At 68.9% G+C, this 18,798-nt stretch overlaps 2 protein-coding genes across 6 annotated transcripts; one reads left to right on the forward strand and one right to left on the reverse strand.

Annotated features, from left to right (window-relative positions):
* VASP (vasodilator stimulated phosphoprotein) lies at nt 1-13,173 on the forward strand. Of its 5 annotated transcripts, none has more exons than XM_075915098.2 (13): nt 1-111; nt 7,074-7,245; nt 7,813-7,981; nt 8,442-8,505; nt 9,015-9,052; nt 9,398-9,633; nt 9,857-9,984; nt 10,361-10,421; nt 10,643-10,694; nt 11,093-11,138; nt 11,616-11,691; nt 12,181-12,238; nt 12,387-13,173. In XM_075915098.2, the coding sequence occupies exons 1-13, from the start codon at nt 92-94 to the stop codon at nt 12,422-12,424; spliced, it is 1,158 nt and encodes a 385-aa protein (XP_075771213.2). In that variant the 5' UTR covers nt 1-91; the 3' UTR covers nt 12,425-13,173. The 5 variants fall into 5 exon arrangements, with proteins under 5 accessions (XP_075771213.2, XP_075771212.2, XP_075771210.2 ...); XM_075915097.2 differs by lacking the exon at nt 1-111 and adding an exon at nt 1,589-1,745 and having other exon boundaries at nt 10,646-10,694; XM_075915095.2 differs by lacking the exon at nt 1-111 and adding an exon at nt 1,590-1,745.
* Nucleotides 13,174-15,897: 2,724 nt separating this feature from the next.
* Nucleotides 15,898-18,798, reverse strand: OPA3 (outer mitochondrial membrane lipid metabolism regulator OPA3). The gene is made up of 2 exons (XM_075915100.2): nt 18,598-18,798; nt 15,898-16,424 (listed from the first exon to the last, which is right to left on the reverse strand). The coding sequence occupies exons 1-2, from the start codon at nt 18,737-18,739 to the stop codon at nt 16,096-16,098; spliced, it is 471 nt and encodes a 156-aa protein (XP_075771215.1). The 5' UTR covers nt 18,740-18,798; the 3' UTR covers nt 15,898-16,095.

Consider the following 18,798-nt stretch of genomic DNA (forward strand, 5'->3'; position numbering starts at 1 on the left):
TGCTGGGTAGGGGGTGTGGTTGCAGGACTATATGCTCGTGTTTGGGGAGGGGGATAAGGCCGTGGGATGTATCCCTTGACCTCACACAAGAATGGATGAAGTCAACAGGCAGTAGGTTTACATGGGAGCACTTCCCCCTGCAGTTAACCTGTGGAACTCCTCGCCAGGGGAGGCCAGGAAGCCCAGAAGCGTAACTGGGTTCATCAAAGGAGGGGCGGATGGGCCCCAAGAGTCACCTATGCTCTGGGTGACTCTGGCCTCCGCCTCCCCCTGCCACTGGGCCAGGGAATGGATGGCTGGATAATTGCTCTGTCCTAGCGAACCGGCGCCGGGTGTGGTCAGAGCTAGGCCGCTGGGCTGGGGGACTACTGGCCTGACCCAGAGTGGCCAGGCTTGAGTTCAAAGTAGGCAGAGAACCCAGCTCACACGCTCTCAGCAGGGCAGAGAACCCAGCCCCTCCCTGCCCCCCCGCGGGGCAGAGAACCCCCCCCCCCAGCGCTGTCAGCGGGGCAGAGAACCCAGCCCCTCCCCGCCCCCTAGCGAGGCAGAGAACCCCCCCCACAGCGCTGTCAGCGGGGCAGAGAACCCAGCCCCTCCCCGCCCCCTAGCGGGGCAGAGAACCCCCCCCCAGCGCTGTCAGCGGGGCAGAGAACCCAGCCCCTCCCCGCCCCCCAGCGGGGCAGAGAACCCCCCCCCCCACAGCGCTGTCAGCGGGGCAGAGAACCCAGCCCCTCCCCGCCCCCCAGCGGGGCAGAGAACCCAGCTCACACGCTCTCAGCAGGGCAGAGAACCCAGCCCCTCCCCGCCCCCTAGCGGGGCAGAGAACCCCCCCCCCCCACAGCGCTGTCAGCGGGGCAGAGAACCCAGCCCCTCCCCGCCCCCCAGCGGGGCAGAGAACCCCCCCCCCACAGCGCTGTCAGCGGGGCAAAGAACCCAGCCCCTCCCCGCCCCCTAGCGGGGCAGAGACCCCCCCCCCCACAGCGCTCTCAGCAGGGCAGAGAACCCAGCCCCTCCCCGCCCCCTAGCGGGGCAGAGAACCCCCCCCCCCCAGCGCTGTCAGCGGGGCAGAGAACCCAGCCCCTCCCCGCCCCCCCCAGCGGGGCAGAGAACCCCCCCCACAGCGCTGTCAGCGGGGCAGAGAACCCAGCCCCTCCCCGCCCCCTAGCGGGGCAGAGAACCCCCCCCCCAGCGCTGTCAGCGGGGCAGAGAACCCAGCCCCTCCCCGCCCCCTAGCGGGGCAGAGAACCCCCCCCCCCAGCGCTGTCAGCGGGGCAGAGAACCCCCCCCCCCCCCCACAGCGCTGTCAGCGGGGCAGAGAACCCAGCCCGCCCCCTAGCAGGGCAGAGAACCCCCCCCCCCCAGCGCTGTCAGCGGGGCAGAGAACCCAGCCCCTCCCCGCCCCCTAGCGGGGCAGAGAACCCCCCCCCCCCACAGCGCTGTCAGCGGGGCAGAGAACCCAGCCCGCCCCCTAGCAGGGCAGAGAACCACCCCCCACAGCGCTCTCAACGGGGCGGAGAACCCAGCCCCTCCCCCAGCGCTGTCCCCGGGGCGGAGACCCCAGGCGACCTGCCCCCTTGCTCACCCCTCCGCCCTTCCCCTCGGAGGAGGGCGGCGGCTGGGGGCGGGCCGAGCGGTGCATTGTGGAGCCGCGCCGGAGCGCAGCAGGGGTGGGAGCCCGCAGTAGCCGGAGCCGGGACCGGGACCGGGACCATGCGCCCACAGAGCCGGGGCAGCCAGGGGCCCAGGTAGGCGGGAGCCGCAGGCAGCCCATGGGCCCGGGCCCCCGCCTCCGCTGCGGCCGGGAGTGAGCGCCCGGAGCCGGCACCATGGGGTGAGGAACCGGCCGCGCGTCCTGCGCCCCGGGCGCTTTGTCCGCGGGGAGCCCGGGGGGCGGCGGCCTGGGGGCACTAGGGACCGGCGCCCCCCGAATCGCGAGGAGGGGTATCCCTGGGAGTCACTCTGGTGCCTCCCCCCGGCCCGTCTCCCGCCCCGGGGGGCGCCTTGAGCCCCCACCGTGGCCCCCGGCGCCCATCCCCGTGGCCCTCCGCCCAGAGCTTGGCCCGGCATGGAACCCAGCGTCCGGGCTGGGGGGCGGGGGTTGTGCTTGTCTCGGGCGGGCGGAGCACTGGCGGCCCCAGGATCGCTTGGGCTGGTTCCGCCTCCCCGAGAGCCGCTCTTGGTCTCGGAGGGGAGGGGTCCGAGCTGGATCCTATGGGGCAGGGGGCTGGTCTGGAGGGGGGGGGGGTGTCCGAGCTGGATCCTATGGGGCAGGGGGCTGGTGTCCGAGTTGGATCCTATGGGGCAGGGGGCTGGTCTCGGGGGTGGTGTCCGAGCTGGATCCTATGGGGCTGGTCTGGAGGGGGGGGGTGTCCGAGCTGGATCCTATGGGGCTGTTCTGGGGGGGGGGGGTGTCCGAGCTGGATCCTATGGGGCTGGTCTGGAGGGGGGGGGGTGTCCGAGCTGGATCCTATGGGGCTGGTCTGGGGGGGGGGGGGGTGTCCGAGCTGGATCGTGTGGGGTAGGGGGCTGGTCTGGGGGGGTGTCCGAGCTGGATCCTGTGGGGCAGGGGGCTGCTCTTGGGGGAGGGGTGTCCGAGCTGGATCCTGTGGGGCAGGGGGCTGCTCTTGGGGGGGGGTGTCCGAGCTGGATCCTGTGGGGCAGGGGGCTGCTCTTGGGGGGGGGGTGTCCGAGCTGGATCCTGTGGGGCAGGGGGCTGCTCTTGGGGGGGGGGGGTGTCCGAGCTGGATCCTGTGGGGCTGGTCTGGAGGGGGGGGGGTGTCCGAGCTGGATCCTATGGGGCTGGTCTGGAGGGGGGGGGGGTGTCCGAGCTGGATCCTATGGGGCTGGTCTGGGGGGGGGGGTGTCCGAGCTGGATCGTGTGGGGTAGGGGGCTGGTCTGGGGGGTATCCGAGCTGGATCCTGTGGGGCAGGGGGCTGCTCTTGGGGGAGGGGTGTCCGAGCTGGATCCTGTGGGGCAGGGGGCTGCTCTTGGGGGGGGGGGGGTGTCCGAGCTGGATCCTGTGGGGCAGGGGGCTGCTCTTGGGGGGGGGGTGTCCGAGCTGGATCCTGTGGGGCAGGGGGCTGCTCTTGGGGGGGGGGTGTCCGAGCTGGATCCTGTGGGGCAGGGGGCTGCTCTTGGGGGGGGGGTGTCCGAGCTGGATCCTGTGGGGCAGGGGGCTGCTCTTGGGGGGGGGGTGTCCGAGCTGGATCCTGTGGGGCAGGGGGCTGCTCTTGGGGGGGGGGTGTCCGAGCTGGATCCTGTGGGGCAGGGGGCTGCTCTTGGGGGGGGGGGGTGTCCGAGCTGGATCCTGTGGGGCAGGGGGCTGCTCTTGGGGGGGGGGGGTGTCCGAGCTGGATCCTATGGGGCAGGGGGCTAGCTTGTCTGTGATGTCACAACCCACTGTGGGGGTCAGCCTTGACCTCCCCTGGCAGAACTCGGCCAGAACTCAGGCATCCTGGCTCCAGTTTCTCCCCCGGACCCGGATCCCTGCCCAAACCCGGAGTCAAGTGATGCTGGTTCCGGGTGCTGCCCCCCATGGACCCCGGGCTGGCTGCAGGGCGAGGTGTGTGCATCAGGCCCCCCTGCCTCCCTTAGGGTGGCCCCATGCTTGCCTGTGGGAGCAGCCCCTCACCCCCCATTGCTCACAGCTGCGCCTGGGGGTGGGTCCCAGGAAAGTTCCCCCATTCTGTGGGCTGGGTGCTGCATAACCCCCAGCTGTCTGTGTCTCTGGGGGGGGGGGGGTCCGGTGGGGTCTGGCCTGCCTGGGCTGGGCTGGGCTCAGCTGTTGGCACTAAACATTCCAGAGCTGCTGGAGTGGCTGGGGGGGGGGGGGGGTTGGGCTCTGTCTTTGGTGCTGTTCCTTGGAGGGTGTGAATCTGTGGGGCAGACGTGTGGGGCGGGCTTGTGGGTGCTGGAGCCACAGCGTCTGCGGGTTGCTAAAGAGCAGGAAGTGGCCACAGGCAGGCTCCGGCTTCCCCTTCCCGTTCTGTAGGGGGGGAGGTGTTGTTCGGAGGGGGGGGCGCTCTTGGCAGGCCCCTGGGCTACAGCAGAAGCGGGGTGAGCCCTGCCTCTCCCCCCACCTCATACCCTGGGGTCCTGCTGAAGGGCCTGACCCCTCCACCCCCATTGCATTCTGGGATCCTCCCCACCCCAGGGTGCTGGGACCAGAGCCTGCTGGAAGTGGGGGGAGGGTGGAGACACCCAGCCCCCCCACACACACCTGGGGCTTGGGCGCTGGGGGTTGGCTGCAGTCAGGTGCACGAACCCCTTAGGTGCTGTCTGGCCTGGGGCAGGAGGGTCTCCTGGGGTACCCCAAGGGGGAATGAAGGTGTGTGGGGGGGTCATGAACACACCCAGCCCTGCTGGGGGCTGTCCCCAGGGTGCCCAGAAAGCAGGGGGGCCAGGGGAGGGGCGGTAGGCTGTGGAACCCCCCCCTCATACCCGCAGGACAGGGCTTGGCAGGAAGTGACTCAGGGTCCCACCCAGGGAAGGGGGGGGGGAACAGACGCATGGGGGAGGGGGAAGCCCTGGACTCGGGATGGTACAAGATCAAGGCCCCCTGGATTCCCCCTCCCTAGATGCAGAGACTCCCGTCTGCCCCCCCCCCCAGCCCCCGCCAGGACTGGGGTAGCAGGTGCTGCGGGGTTTTGTTGAGGGGAGCCGGGGTGGGAGGGGCCAGCCCCGGAGCAGGGCAGGTTGTCCTGGCCTGACTCCTGCAACTGGCCCTGCTCCTCCCCAGAGGCAGCTGCCTCTCCCTCCATGGGGGGAGGGGTGTCCAGGCCCAGCTTTGGTGCCTCGGCCCAGCCCCCCTCCACACCCATGTCTCCCCAGGTGGAGGGTGGGTCGGGGCTCAGCCCTTCCCCGGGTGTGTTTTAGGGGTGGCTGGGTTCCTGATCCCCCAAACAGGGAGAGGGGAGCAGCTCTGGATTGTGTCCTGTTTAACCCCCCCTCCTCCCCTGGAGACAAACAGGCTCTGTCCTTCAAACCTGCCCTTATATGGTTACAGGCAGCTGCTTCCCCCCCCCCTTCCTGCTCCAGAGTCCGCCCCCCCAGGTGCTGCCTCCCAGGCTGGTGCCCCACCCCTTCTGGCTGGGGAGCCCAGCCCTTTCCATGGTTCTGGGGGAGGAGCTGCCCTCCTGGGCTGGGGGTTTGGTGGGTGGGGAGGGTCAGAACCCCAGGCTGAGTCTGGCGGAAGCATGTCAGGGAACCCTGGGGGGGAAGGGGGGTCAGGCAGGCAGGGAAGGGGACACGGTTGGTTGGGCCAGGTCCCTGCAGCTGGCAGGAATCTGCTCCCAGGATAGCTGGGAACCCCCACCAGAATCTACCCCCCCCCCAGCAGCGGAAGCTGGAGTTCTCCGATGGACATGGGGGGAAACTGAGGCAGGGGGGACAGGGACTAGCCCAAGGTCTCACAACCTGGAGGGGAGACCCAGGAGCCCAGCCTGCCCTCCCCTCCCCCTCCCTTGCCCTGGGGACATTGAGAAAGGGCCCTGGCTCCTGGGAAGTGGCTTGTGGTCAGGGCCTTGCTGGCCAATGGGGGAGGGGGAGGAGGGGAAGTATGGAGGGGGTAGAACTGTGGGCGGGGGGGGTTGGTGGGCAGCCTTTTTTGGGGAACCTGGGTTGTGGGGGTTCAGGACTGTGTGTCGGGAGGGGGGAGCTGTGGGGGAGCCCGGGGGTTCCAGCAGTTCTCAGGGGGGTGGGGAGCTGCCCCGCTCCCCGTATCAGAATATCGATGGGGGGGCGGAGCAGGGAGAGAGGGGGCGGGGCTGGCAGAGGAGGCAGCAGCTGCCCCTCCCCCGCAGCAGCTGGGCCAAGCCGGGGGCTGCCCCACCCTATTTCGATTGTGGGTGCGGTGGCTGCTTCCGCTTCACCCCTGGGTGCTGGGGAGGGGCCAGGAGCGGGTGACGTGTGTGTCTAGGCGCGCCCCCCCCCCCCCCACGCCCGGGCTGTCGGGCCCCCAGGACTCCTGTGCTGGAGACGGGCCAGGATCCCAGGGGCGTGATGGGACGTGCCTGGCTCAGAGGGGCCCCGTGGGGGTGGGCCGGGCTGGAGCTAGGGGGGCAAGCCCCAGGCAGGCTGGTGGGTACGAGCGCCCGCTGCCACCCTATCCCTGGGGGTTGGTGCCCCTGGCAGCAGGTCCCGTGGGCAGGCGGCCAGCCTGCCGTGACTCGGTTCCTGTGCGGCGGCTTGTGCCGGGCGTAATCTTCCTGCGGAGGAAACCCCTCAGCCCCTGTGCCAGTGCGGGGGGAGGGGGAGGGACGGCCAGTGCCCCACATGGCTGGGGGCCTGCGACCCTCGCGGGATGCCTGGCAGGGCTGGACCGGTGGGGGGCAGGAGCCCGGGCAGAGCAGACCGGCTACAGGCGGTGGGCAGGGGCAGCTCTTGGCTGGAGGGGTGGGACCCCAGGGCCAGCCTCTCTGGGCCTAGTTACTCTGGCCCCCCAGGCCGTGTGTGTGTGCAGGGCGGGGGGTGTAGCCCTGTTCTCTTTGAGAGCTCACCATTGCCCCTGCGGCGCCCCCAGGACCCAGCAGGCAGCGAGGTCTAGGGGCAGCCCCCCAACCATGCATCCCCTGGGGGGCCAGCCTCGGTGAAGGGGCCCTAGGCTGCCAGTGGGACCAGTCATGTGTGTGTGTTGGGGCGGGGGGCAAGGGGCTATTTTATAGCCCCCCCAAGCCCCCAGCTGGCTCCCCCCTCATACTCTGATGTTCCTGCGAGTGAGTCTGAGCTGGAGGTAGCTGTGGGTGGGGGGGGGGGGGGGGGAGCAGAGCTGGATTCTGAGGGGGTTTAGGGGTTAATGTGGGGAGAGGCTCAGAGTTAGGACTCTTGGGTTCTGTGCCTGTCTCCGCCATTCCTGTCCCCCTTTGTGCCTCAGTTTCCCCTGTCCAAGGGGGTTGATCACTGCCCCTGGGGTGTGGAGACTCCATAAGGGTCTGGGGTGCACGGGGGACTCCCCTGGTACGTGAGGGGAGAGGCCGCCTGGGCGTGGGGGGGGGGTGATGGTTCATGGGGGCAGACGTGTGGGGAGGAGCCTGCAGGAGCTTCTCCCCCCCATCAACCCCTCCCCCCTCCGCAGCGAGTCGGTGGTCTGCGCGGCTCGCGCCACGGTGATGCTCTACGAAGATGCCAGCAAGAAGTGGGTGGCGGCGGGGAGCGGACCCCAGGCCGCCAGCTGGGTGCAGATCTACCACAGCGCCGGCGGCAACACCTTCCGCGTGGTGGGCCGCAAGATGCAGCCGGACCAGCAGGTGGGGGCCTGGGCCCACGGGGGCTGGAGGGGGGACCTCGGACCACACAGTCGGGGGGGCCGGACCTGGGAGCAGCCAGGCCTGACGGGCCCAGTCTGCTCCCCAGGGGAGGCTGTTAGAGGGGGTGAGGCCCAACCCTTGTGGGGACCCTGGCCAATGGGGCTGGACCCCTTCCCGGGTGAGGCAGAGCTGTGCATGGGGGCTGGCTCTCCCCCTTCCCCTAGGTGTCCCTGCCTGCAACTGGGGGCCTGTCCTGCTCCCCGTCCCCCCCAGGACATGTGGGGCTGGGCCCCATTGCAGGAGCCGGGCTGTGGGTTTGGACTCCGCCCCGGAGCCCCCGCAGGGCTGAGGACTGGCCCTAGCCCCTCCTGCCCCCGAGCAGGGCTTGGTACCCCCACCCCCGGGCGGTGCTGCCCCCTCCCGTGCCCCTGGAGCGGTTGGGCCGGTTCTGTGGGGTGGGGGCTGCTCTAGGTGGTCCCCCCCCCCCCTCGTGTGGCCTTGGTGCTGCCCTGAGGAGGCAGGGATCCCGTGGGCCCCCTGCAGACCCGGCTCCCCCCGCCCCCCCAGGTGGTGATGAACTGTGCCATAGTGAAGGGGCTGAAGTACAACCAGGCCACGGCCAACTTCCACCAGTGGCGGGACGCCCGCCAGGTCTGGGGGCTCAACTTCAGCAGCCGCGAGGAGGCCGCGCAGTTCGCCAGCGGGATGCTGCTCGCCCTGGAGAGGCTGGAGGCGGGTGAGCTGGGGGGGGCGGGCATGGGGTGGGGAGGGAGGGGCCATAGGCTGGGGCAGGAAATGGGTGAGCAGGGAGGGCTAGATGTGGGGGGACGAGCTAGATGTGGGGGGACGAACTAGATGTGGAGTGCTGGACATGGGCTGGGGGGTAAGCCGGGGGGGGGGGGACTGGGGTAGGAGGCGGGTGAGCTGGGGCTGGGGGGGTGAGCCGGGGTGGGGGGCATGGGCTGGGGAGCTTGGGCTAGGGGTAGAATTGGGGCAGGAAGTGGGGGAGCTGGGGGGCTGGGCACAAGCCTGGGGAGCTCCGGCGGCAGACACTGGTGTGTGGCCCCAGCACAGGGCCCAAGTTTGGGGGGGCCAGTGGGGAAGCCCCATTGGACCCAGTCTCTGGTGGAGGGTTGGGGGCTGGAACCTGTTGCTGACTCTCCCCCCCCCCCCCCCCATTGTGTGTCCTGATGAAGGCTTGGCTCCACCTGCGCCCCCCCCAAACGGGCCCTCCCCGGATGAGATGGAGCAACAGAAAAGGTACGTGTCCCTCCCCTGCCCCCCTTTCCTAACTGGGGCTCTGTGCCCACATGCAGGTCCCTCTGCCCCAGAGCCCGGGTGGGCTGGGGGGTTCAGGGGCTGTTTTCAGGGGGGGTTTCTGGCACTTGGGATGCTCCTCCCCCCCCCCCCACACACACACATGGCCCTGGCGTGTGCTCGGAGGGGGGAGGTACAGCGCTCCTGCCCCTCCCCCACCCCATCCCGGGCCCTTGGGTGCCCGTCCCCGGGGGATTAACGGCGTCACCTCCCCGAGCGGCTAGGGCGGGCGCTGCCGGCTCAGCCGCTAATCGGCTTGTGGCTGGCGGGCGCGCGGCAGGCCAGCATGTGTGGGTTCGCCGTGTCGGGGATCCTGGCCCCGGCGCCCCCCCAGGCCTCGCCGCTCACGTGAGTGATGGGGGAGGGGTGCCGGGGAGAAGGGGGGGGTGCCTGGGTGTTGGCTTCGGGTTCTCCCCCCCCACGCCCCGTGCTCACTCCTGTTTGTCTCCCAGGCCGGAGCCGGAGCCGGAGCGCCGGGTGGCCAGCGCAGGTGGGTACCGCGGGTGGGGTGGCGGGGGGCTGGTCCGTGCCCTGCCCTCTCCCCCTTCCCGCCAGCCGTGGGGGGGCGGGGGGGCTGCCTGGCGGGACGGAGCACGGGGGGGGGGGGAGATTGGAGGGATGGAGGGATTTAAACAGTTGACGCAGGGGGATTAGTCCTGCCGGCTGGGGGGATGGGGGAGCCCGTGCAGGGCCCCTCTGCTCGGGGGGCAGGGCTGCACGGGCCCCCTGTCCCCAGAGGGTCTTGCCTGGCTAAGAGGGTCCCCGTGGTACCTGCTCAGCCCCCCCCCTTCCCCCCGGCATTCCTCCTCTTAACCTGCCCTTGGTTTTGTGACAGGCGCACCGGCGACCACTTCGGGGGGAGGCCCCCCACCGCCCCCGGGACCACCGCCCCCTCCAGGGCCGCCGCCGCCGTCTGGCCTTCCCCCTGCGGCCGGGGGGCCGCCCCCTGCGCCCGGGGGGCCGCCTCCCGCGCCCCCTCTGCCTGCTGCGCAGGCCCCTGGGGCGGGGGGGGAGGGGGCCACGGGCCTGGCAGCTGCCATCGCCAGTGCAAAACTCAGGAAAACCGTCAAGGTGGGTGTGGGGGCGGGGTGGGGGGAGGGGGTTGGGGGGCAGGCGGGGTGGGGAGGTCGGGCTCGGGTGGCTCTGGGCAGCCCCCAGGGGGCGCTGTGCTCCTGCCCTGCGGGTTGGGGGGGCGGTCTCCAGACACCGAGCAGGCGTTAGACCCAGTGTCTGTGTGTGTGTGTGGGGGGTCATGGTACCAGGCTTGGTAATAGCTCTGCTCCCTGCCCCCCAGCAGCAGGAGGATGGTGCCGGGCCGGCGGGGGGCAGCCCCGGGTCGGCCCCAAAGAGCGAGGCCGGCCGCAGCGGCGGGGGCGGAGGCGGAGGCCTGATGGAGGAGATGAGCGCCATGCTGGCCAGACGGTGAGGGGGAGGGCTCTGCTGGGGGTAGGGGGGAGGGGGGGGGGGGGGGCTCCGCTCCGGGGGTAGATGGGGGAGGGGGGAGGGGGGCTTTGTGCTGGGGGGGTCCACTGGGGGTAAATGGGGGGCTCCGCTGGAGGTAGATGGGGGGGGCTCTGGGGGTGCTTTGGGAGGGGTTCTGTTCTGGGCAGGGGGTTCTGTTCTGGGGGGTGGCCTGCCTTAGTGTCTGGGGTCTTGGGGGGCTCGATGCCTGCGGGACTGGGGGTGGGGCATGGGGAGGAACAGGGGAGGGGGGAGCCCTGCTCTGTTGTGGGGGGGGTCGGGTGGCTCTCGCGGGGGGGGGCTAGGTGAGGGCTAACCCCATTCTCCCCCCCCGCAGGCGGAAAGCCACACTGCCAGGCGAGAAGCCTGGGCCAAAGAAAGACGACAACGGTGGCAGTGTGAGTGTCCCTCCGTTTCCTCCACCCCAGGGTGGGAGGAATTCTTGGGGGGGGGGGCAGGTGGACTGAGCCCTGGCTGGGCTGGGGGGGTCGCTGTGGAGTGCGGGATCCGCCTAGCAGCTCAGGACCGAGCTGGCTGCACATCATGGTTGGCAGGAAAAAGGGGGGGGGGGTGGCCCCAGTACCTGCTAACTCCCCCCTCCCCCATGTTCTGCCCCCAGCAGCAAGATGCCGCCGAACCCTCAGGTACTAGGACCCCAAGCCAGCAGAGCGGTGAGTGGGGGGGCACAGCCTCCTCGAATGTTTCCATCCATCGGTGGAATAAATTTTATTCTGTGCACCGAGGCATGTGTGGGTGCGCACCACACGCTGGCGGCGGCGGGGGCTCTGCTAATTGCCTGGGCAGCATTTCAGTCTCTTGGGTGGCCGCCCTGGCGCCCAGCTTTCAGGGATCACTGGCCTCCACCCTGAGACCTCCTGATCCCACAGGCCTGCGGGTGGAGTGGGGCATGCTGGGAGCTGGGTGGGTCTGCAGGGGGGCAGGCTGGCTGGCACGGGCTCGGGTGTGGGGCCCTGCGCATGGATGGGAGGGTCCCCAGTTGAACACTGCTGGGGGGGGACTGAGCCCCCCCCATTGAAAGCACCTTTTCTGCCCTCCCCTCTCGTGGCAGACTCGGTGCGGAGGCCCTGGGAGAAGAACAGCTCCACGCTGCCTAGGTAGGTGCGGCTGGGCCCGGCCATGGGGCAGGGAGGGTCAGCTGGAGGTAGGAGGGCTGGCTCTCACCTAACGTCCCCCCCCACACACACTCCCTCACCCCTCTGCGTTGGCATAATGAGAGCAGCAGGATTCCCCTAGTCCTCCCGAACGTGTCCTTGCTGGGTTGTGCCCTGACACGCTTAGGCCTGCCAAGTGTATCCCTGCATTGCACCAGGGGAAACTGAGGCACCCGGCTGGGGCGGGACTGACCAATGAGTGCAGGGGAAAGAACCCAGGAGTTTCGCCTCTCCACCTCCTGTGTTCTCTCTTCTCCTGCCCCCCCCCTGCACCCGACCCAGTGCCCCTCCCACAAGAGGGCTGCCTGTTGACTCTGGAACCTAAGGATGGTGCCGCATTACCCTAAAGCTGCGGGGGTGATGGGGGGATGCCAGAGAGTGTCATGGAGCCTCATGGAGCTTCCCCCCTCCCCCCCCCAGAATGAAATCAGCTGCCCCAAGCAGCACAGAGCCCCCGGCCGGAGCTGAGGAGTCCGACCTGGAGCGGCTCAAACAGGTACCAGGGTGGGGGGGGAGCCGGGGGGCCCCGCCCTGGCGGAACGGCATTCGGGCGCCAGCCCCAACGCGCTCTGCTTGGTGACTGAGGCAGGGCCCCTGAGCAGAGAGCTGGGGTTCTGGATTGGGCCATTGCTGGGGGGGGGCGGGTTGCACGGGCTGCAAGAGAGGGAGGGGCTGTGGGTTTGGGGGGCTGCTGGGGGAGTGGGATGGTGAAGTGGCTGCGCGGGGGGAGGTGGGGCTTTGAGGGGGGCAGGGTGCTGAAGATGGGGGTGCCAGGAGAGGTGGCAGGGCTGTGGGGGGGTAGTGGGGCTTGCAATGGGATGGGGGTGCCGGGGAGGGGCAGAGTTGTGCAGGGAGGAGGGAGGGGATGTGCATGGATGGGAGTATGGGGGAAAGGGCCCCCAGGGGTTGCTGGGGGATGGGCAGGGACATGGGGGGCAGGGCTGGGCTGGGCTGCACCCCTCAGCGCTGCCCCCCCTCCCCACAGGAGCTGCTGGAGGAGGTGCGGCGGGAGCTGCGGAAGCTGAAGGAAGAAATCATTGAGGGTGAGTGTCCTGAGGGGGGGCTGGGGACCCCATGAGCGCCGAGCCCCCCGCCTGCTCCACCCTACAACCACCGTGGCCTTTGGCCAAGCTCCCCGACTTGGCCTCCGCCCCCCCCCCCCACTCACTCTCTCCCCTTCTCTCCCTGCAGCGTTCGTGCTGGAACTGCAGAAGCGGGGCTCCCCCTAGGCCCCCCCGCGCCGCCGAGCCGCCCCCCGCCGCCTGCCGGTTTCTGTTCTTTGACACGCGCCCCTCCCCCTCACTTGAAGCCCCTCCCCCACGCCCCCCCCCCCCGGCCGGTGATTATTGGGGCACGAGCCCCACTGTGCAATTCCAGGGGGTGGCTCCAATTCCTGGCAACCCCCCCCCCCCAAGCTCCTGGGGCAGTCCTGGGAGCCCCAAGGCTGTGCCTTACCCCTGGCAGGAGCCAAGGAGGCCAGGGCTGGAGGGGTTCCGGGGGGGGGGGGCAGTTGCTGTCATTCCTACCCCCCCCCCCCCCGCAACCCTTCGTGGGGGGTGCACCATGATGGCCTGAGCCAGAGATTCCCTGCAACGCCCTGACCAGCCCTGGGTTCGAGGCCCGGGGCCCCCCCAGCTCTTACCCCCCCTCACAGCTTTCTGCCCCCCCAACAGGTTCAGCTTGTTTTATATTTTTTTACACCGCGGGGGGGCAAGTTTTTTTTATCTTGTCCGGGGGGGGGAACTGTGCTGGGGGGAGGGGTCGATTCTGTGCCCCCCGTGGGGGAGGGGCAGGTTCTCCGCTCTTTTCTATGCGGCTGTATAAGGTTCACTTTATTTTTTTGGGTTGGTTTTTTTTACTCCTGTCTGAGGCCTGCGTGCCCAGGAGCAGGATGAGACCCCTCCCCGCCGGGCCCCGGGCCCCTGGCCCCTGCCTGGCCCCGGCCCCCCCGTTCTGGAATAAAACTTTTTGTAAGTTACTGGGCTGACTCTGGCTCCTTGGACGAGGGGAGTGGGGGGGGGGGGGGGGGGGCGCCTGGATTCTGTCCTTGGCTTGGGGAGGGAGAGAGAGAGAGTGTGTGTGTGGGGGGGAGGGGGGTGCATCCCAGGTGCCCCCCCAGCCCACCTTTCTGCTGCTGTGCTGGGTGCCTCCCTCTAAGTCCTGCAGCCCCTGGCCATGGTGTGTGTGTGGGGGGGGGGGGGGGGGCGGCTGCTTGAGCTGCCTGGTCCGCTGCTGCCCCCAGCTGGGCTGTAGGATGTCTGGCTCTGCCCTTTGCCGGGGTGGCCCCTGATGGAGCGGGGGGGGGCCTCCCCCCCCATTGGGCCCATAACCCCCATTTCTAGCCTTGCCCCCTAGCTCCCCCCCCAGAGCCAGGGCCTTGTCATGAGTTGGAGTCTCCCTAAAACCCAGCAAGGGCTGAGCCCGGGGCGGGGGCGCCTTGCCAAAGGGGGTACCTGCCGGGCTCGGCTCCAGGCCCGTGTCCCTGGTGAGGTGTCGGGGCTGTGGCAGATGCCGCCAAGGACAGGGTGCGGTGCCTGCCGGAGGGGAGGGGGGCCTGGTCCCATCCTGCCCCACGGCCAAGGAGCGAGGGAGGGGTCAGCCCCCGCTGTGGGCTGCACCCCGGAGAGCCGGGCTCGGGGCAGGATCTAGTGCTCAGCATGGGCGTGCTAGGCCGGGGCCGGTGCAGGGCCACAGACGGGGAAAGGGGGCAGGGAGGGGATGTTCCCCGGCTGTGGGGCGACAGCTGCTGGATCCTGTGCCCGGCTGTGGGGAAGCTCTGCGGGGGGCAGAGCCCCATGGATGCCAGGCTGGAAGCAGCTCAGACAAGCCTCGGGGCGGGGGGCTGACCCCCATGGCCCCAGCACCTTCCTGGGGAGCCCAGCCTGGCTCTGGAAGGCTCCCTGAGCAGCCAAGGCAGGACAAATGCGCAGGGCCGGGGGCTGTGGCCAGACACCTGCCAGAGGGGGAGACGGCCCGAGGTTCACCTGGGGGCCCTGTGCTCAGCCCGGGGGGCTAGTGGGGGCCACAGGGCAGCCTCACACGGTCTGGGGGATCCTGCCAGGGACGAGTCTGGCAAATCCGCCTGCCTGTGGGGCGCTGCTCCGAAACGCAGCCCGGGAAGGGAGGGGAGGGAAAGGCTGCTGGCCTAGCGCTGGGGGGCACCTCCCCCTTCCCCAGGGCTTTGCCGGGTCCCATCTGGGCTCAGGATTGGCCCCGTGCTGCAGGGTGGGGGTGGGGCTGCCAGGTGGGGGAGGGGAGCATGGCACAGAGTCCAGGGTGGGGCCCAGCCCCTCTTCTGCCAGTAGTGGGCAGTGCTGGGCTCAGCGCAGCCAGGCGGCCATTAGCCCACAGCCCTGGCCAGGGGCCAGTGGGCAGAGACCAGCAGGCCCCCATCACCCTGCCCCCACCTCCCTCTCTGTCCTTGCCCTTCCCAACATTGCCCTGCCCCCTTCTGACCTTCTCCCCCCCCCCCCCCGGTCAGGTGCCACCCCCCTCCCACATGGGGAAGGGGCAACCCCAGAGCAGTCGCTGCACATGGGCCCCTTTTGTGCTTGGCTTTCTGGGGGGGAGGGGCATGGTCTGCTTTCAGAGCCGTGGCTCCCCCAGGCTGCCGTGGCACCTGCTGGTACCCAGGGAACCCCACGCTGCAGGGCTGGGGCCTCGCACGGCCTGAGCCTTTGGCATCACCCCGGGCCAAGGGCCTCTCTGCATCTCTTCCCCACAACCGGGCCCCGGGCCCTGGGCCCCTCTCCCTCTGCGGGGCCTAGCCCCCCGCAGCTCCCCACCCCTGCCTCTGTCCAGACTGGGCCTGAGCCCTGCAGCCCCCTCCCCTGCTGCTCTGCATCCTTGGGGCAAATCCAGTGAGGCAGGAACCAGCCCTAAAGCCTGTTCCCCCAGGACTCGCTCTGCTGCCCGTGGCAGGGACGTCAGCTCCTAGGCGGACGCTGGGTACTGGCCGCAGTTGGGGGAGGGCTCCTGGGGGAGCTTCTTGTTAATAAAAACGGCCAGACTGGGTCAGACCACAAGGTCCATCTCACCCAGTGTCCTGTCGGTCGACAGTGGCCAGGGCTGGGTGCCCCAGATGCAGCTAACAGAACAGGGAATGAGCAAGTGATCCCTCCCCGTTGCCCGTTCCCACCTCGGACAAACAGAGGCGACTGCCAACATCCTGCTTAACAGCCATTGAGTCACCTGACCTCCATGAATTTATCTAGCTCTTTGAATCCTGTTAATGTCCTCATCTTCTCAACCTCCTCTGGCAAGGAGTTCCACAGGTTAACTGTGCACTGCGTTGGTGGGGGGAGAACCCCTTTTGTTTGTTTTAAACCTGCTAATTTCATTGGGTGACCCCCGAGTCCTTATGTTGTGGCAGGGGTCGGGGACCTTGTTTGGGCCAGGGTGCCACAGTCACAGAAAAATCAGTCCCTATGGCAAGCGGCTGGTGCTGGAGGGGAGGCCAGAGACAAGGTCCCCGAGGCCCGTGGCCGAAGGGGTGGCAGCGTCAGTGGGGTGAGCCCCCAGGAGTGATGCTGAAGATAGTAGCACCCCAGAAGAGGTGTGGCTCCCACTACCCAGGACACAGGAAAACGGAGGGAAGAGCTCTGATCCACTTCACTTTCTAGGGGGTGCCAACCTGTGCTGTGGCAGAGCTATGGCTCCGCCCCTTTCCCTTAGCCCCACCCCTAATCATGGCTCCGCCTCCTCAGCAGCAGGTGGGTTTTAATGGATGAATATTTACAAGCTAGAAAACTCCAGCCCCACAGGAGCTGAGTAGGGTCATGAACCGGGATCCCCGAGCCCTCGTCAGGAGGCTTCTCGCCGGCTCCTTCCGGCCGTGGCCAGCCCTGTGTCCTCCCCGGGCAGGGTGGCTCCTGCTTGGCCTCTCGCCCCCGGCAGGCCCCTATTTTTTGGCGCTGTCAGAGACGGCCAGGAGCAGGCGGTTCACTTCGCGCAGCTGCGTGTCCAGAGTCTCCACAGCCAGGCCCAGCTCGGCCACCTGCTCCTGCAGGCCCAGCAGGGTGCTGCTCTGCTCCTCCTCCTTCTTCCTGGTGTTGGAGGCCTGGCGCGCGTACTCCAGGAAGATGCACAAGCCGCCCACGCTGAAGACGATGGCCTCGCCCAGCAGCTCCGCGCCCAGCTCCGCCGCCGCCTCCTCGTTCAGCGGCTTGATGGTGGCGCCGCGGAAGCCCATGATTCGCATCTTGGATCGCATCTCTATCCAGTGATACACTGCCAGGGGGAGGAGGGGAAGTATGAGGGCGGCAGCCAGCAGCACTGGGGATGGGGGAAAGGACGGGACATCACCAGCTCCATTAGCTCACCCCATGCAGCAACCAGGGCTATAGGCTGCTGGAGAAAGGGAGGAGTCCAGCCCCTGTTCTACCTGGACCCCTCACTCCCGCCCCGCATCCCCTGCTAACCCTGTTACCCTGCAGCTCTGCCAGTTTTCTGCACTCCTGACCTGCAGACCCTGTATCTGGGCCTAGGGTTCTGCCAATGCCCCGCACTCCCGACCTGCAGCCCCCTGCCAGCGCAGTGTGGTTTTGTAGTCTGTGGCATGAACCGGCGTGGGGCTGAGTTCCCCTGCGTGCTGCATGTTTAACAAGGTGGTGGGAGAGGGGTGGTTGTTGCAGACCTGTTATGGCCTCACCTGGCCAGGACCCTTAGACAATGGCCTAGAGACATGGAGCACCCTGGACTGGTGCCAGTTCTGGCCAGTGGAAGGACAAAGAACAGAAGGCCCCAAGAATCTGTTTGTCTGGAGCAGAAGACAAAAGACAGGGAAGGAACTGTTGGGGGCTGGCGCTCCAGGATGAATGACTAGAAGGAAGGGGGTGGTGGAGAGGGGGGGCAGCCAGAGCCTAGCTGGATGCAGGACAGACCTAGGTTTACTGTGCTGAGCCGAGCCCAGAGGGTTTCCTGTGCTGTGTTCAAACAATCAACTCTCCTGTTTTACACTGGCTAAGAGGCACCTGGGTCTAGCAATCAGAGGTTGCATGTGGGGGTGGAGGCTCCGGGGGACCACACAGAGCTGGGAGTGCAGGAGTGCTGTGAGTCCGTGACATGGTAGCAGAGGATGGTTGGCGGAGGTTCCCTATGGACGGTTGGCTGCAAGCTCTTGCCAGGAGACTTACCAGCCAGCAGCCCTTCCTGAATGTGCCTGCCCCGCCCTGTGCTCTGTGAGTAACTAGGAGCCCTTTGTGCTTCCCCTTTGTTCTTGAAACAAGCAACTCCCATTAGCCAGTTTCTGGCCAGAAGCCGGCCAATGGGATTGTGCTGGGGGTGGAAGCCGCTCCTAAAACTTTCCCCTTCCCCCGCTGGGCTCAGTTTTAAAAATGAAACTGCCCAGCAGCCGCATTTCTGAGCAGCAGGGGGGGCAAGGCAAGAAGGGAGCCTGCCTGGGGCTCCCCACAGCGTCCGCAGGCTGGATCTGCTGGCTTGCTAGGCTGCATCCGGCCGGCACCAGACTTAGCTCCCCAGCAGAGACAAGGAGGCTGAACTGGAGCGGAGCGCGAGGGAGCAACAGACCCAGGGGCTACGTCGACACGGCGGGCGTCTTGTGCAAGAACTGTTTTGCACTACAGGTCTTGTGCAAGAGCACGTCCACACGTCCACGTGCTTTTGCACAAGAGCAGCCAGGGCCGTGTGCACGCTCTTGTGCAGGAGAGCGCCGAGGGCCGCTTTAGCCACGGGGGACACAGGGGGACGTTCCTGCCGATGCTTCCCAGGCCTGTGCGGAATGAATTTTGTGATGTGCGCGGGGTGTTGCCCCGGGGCTGCAGCAGGGGGAGAGCCCCCCCCGGGCCCCTCCCCCCGCCAGGGCCCCCACAGCCCCCCCGGGCCCCTCCAGGCCCTCCCCCCCGGCCCCTCCCCCCCAGGGCCCTTCCAGCCCCGCCCCCCCAGATCCCCCCCCCCGCCAGGGCCCCCTCAGCCCCCCCGGGCCCCTCCCCCCCAGGGCCCTTCCAGCCCCGCCCCCCCAGATCCCCCCCACCGGACCCCTCCCCCCGCCAGGGCCCCCACAGCCCCCCCCGGGCCCCTCCCCCCGCCAGGGCCCCTCCCCCCCCCCCCCACACCCCACCCCCCCCCCCCCCCCAGCCCCGCCCCCCGCCCTAGTGCGCTCAGGAGGGGGGAGGGGTCAAGGTTCATTCCATGCGCTTTGGCTTCCGGGTGTCCGCTCAAAGTCGTCCGGGGGCCCGCCCACGGGCTGCGCCTATTGGCCGGGACGCCGCAAGCCCCGCCCCCTCCCAGCCACGCACGGCCATTGGGTCGAACGGCCCCGTAGCCCCGCCCCCCACCGAATCCCCATTGGCCCGCCAGCCCCGCAGCCCCGCCCCCTCCCGTGGCCCGCCAGGCTCCCCCCGCACGTGCCGCCCCGCCCATTGGCCGGCGGCCCGTCACTCACGCTGCGCCGGCGGCCCGCAGATGTAGGTGCGGAAGAAGGGGCTGGCGCGCGCCCCCGCTTTGATGCGCGCGGCCAGCGGCCGGCTCAGCTGCCGCACGCCCAGGTACAGGAGCTTCGCGATGGGGAACGCGCCGGCCACCATCCTCCTGCCGCCCGGCGGCCGCGCGCCGTGACGTCAGCGCGCCGACTCCGCCCCCGCCG

Source organism: Pelodiscus sinensis, chromosome 18 (genome assembly GCF_052426305.1).
Source record: "Pelodiscus sinensis isolate ZL-2025 chromosome 18, ASM5242630v1, whole genome shotgun sequence".
NCBI lineage: Eukaryota > Metazoa > Chordata > Testudines > Trionychidae > Pelodiscus > Pelodiscus sinensis.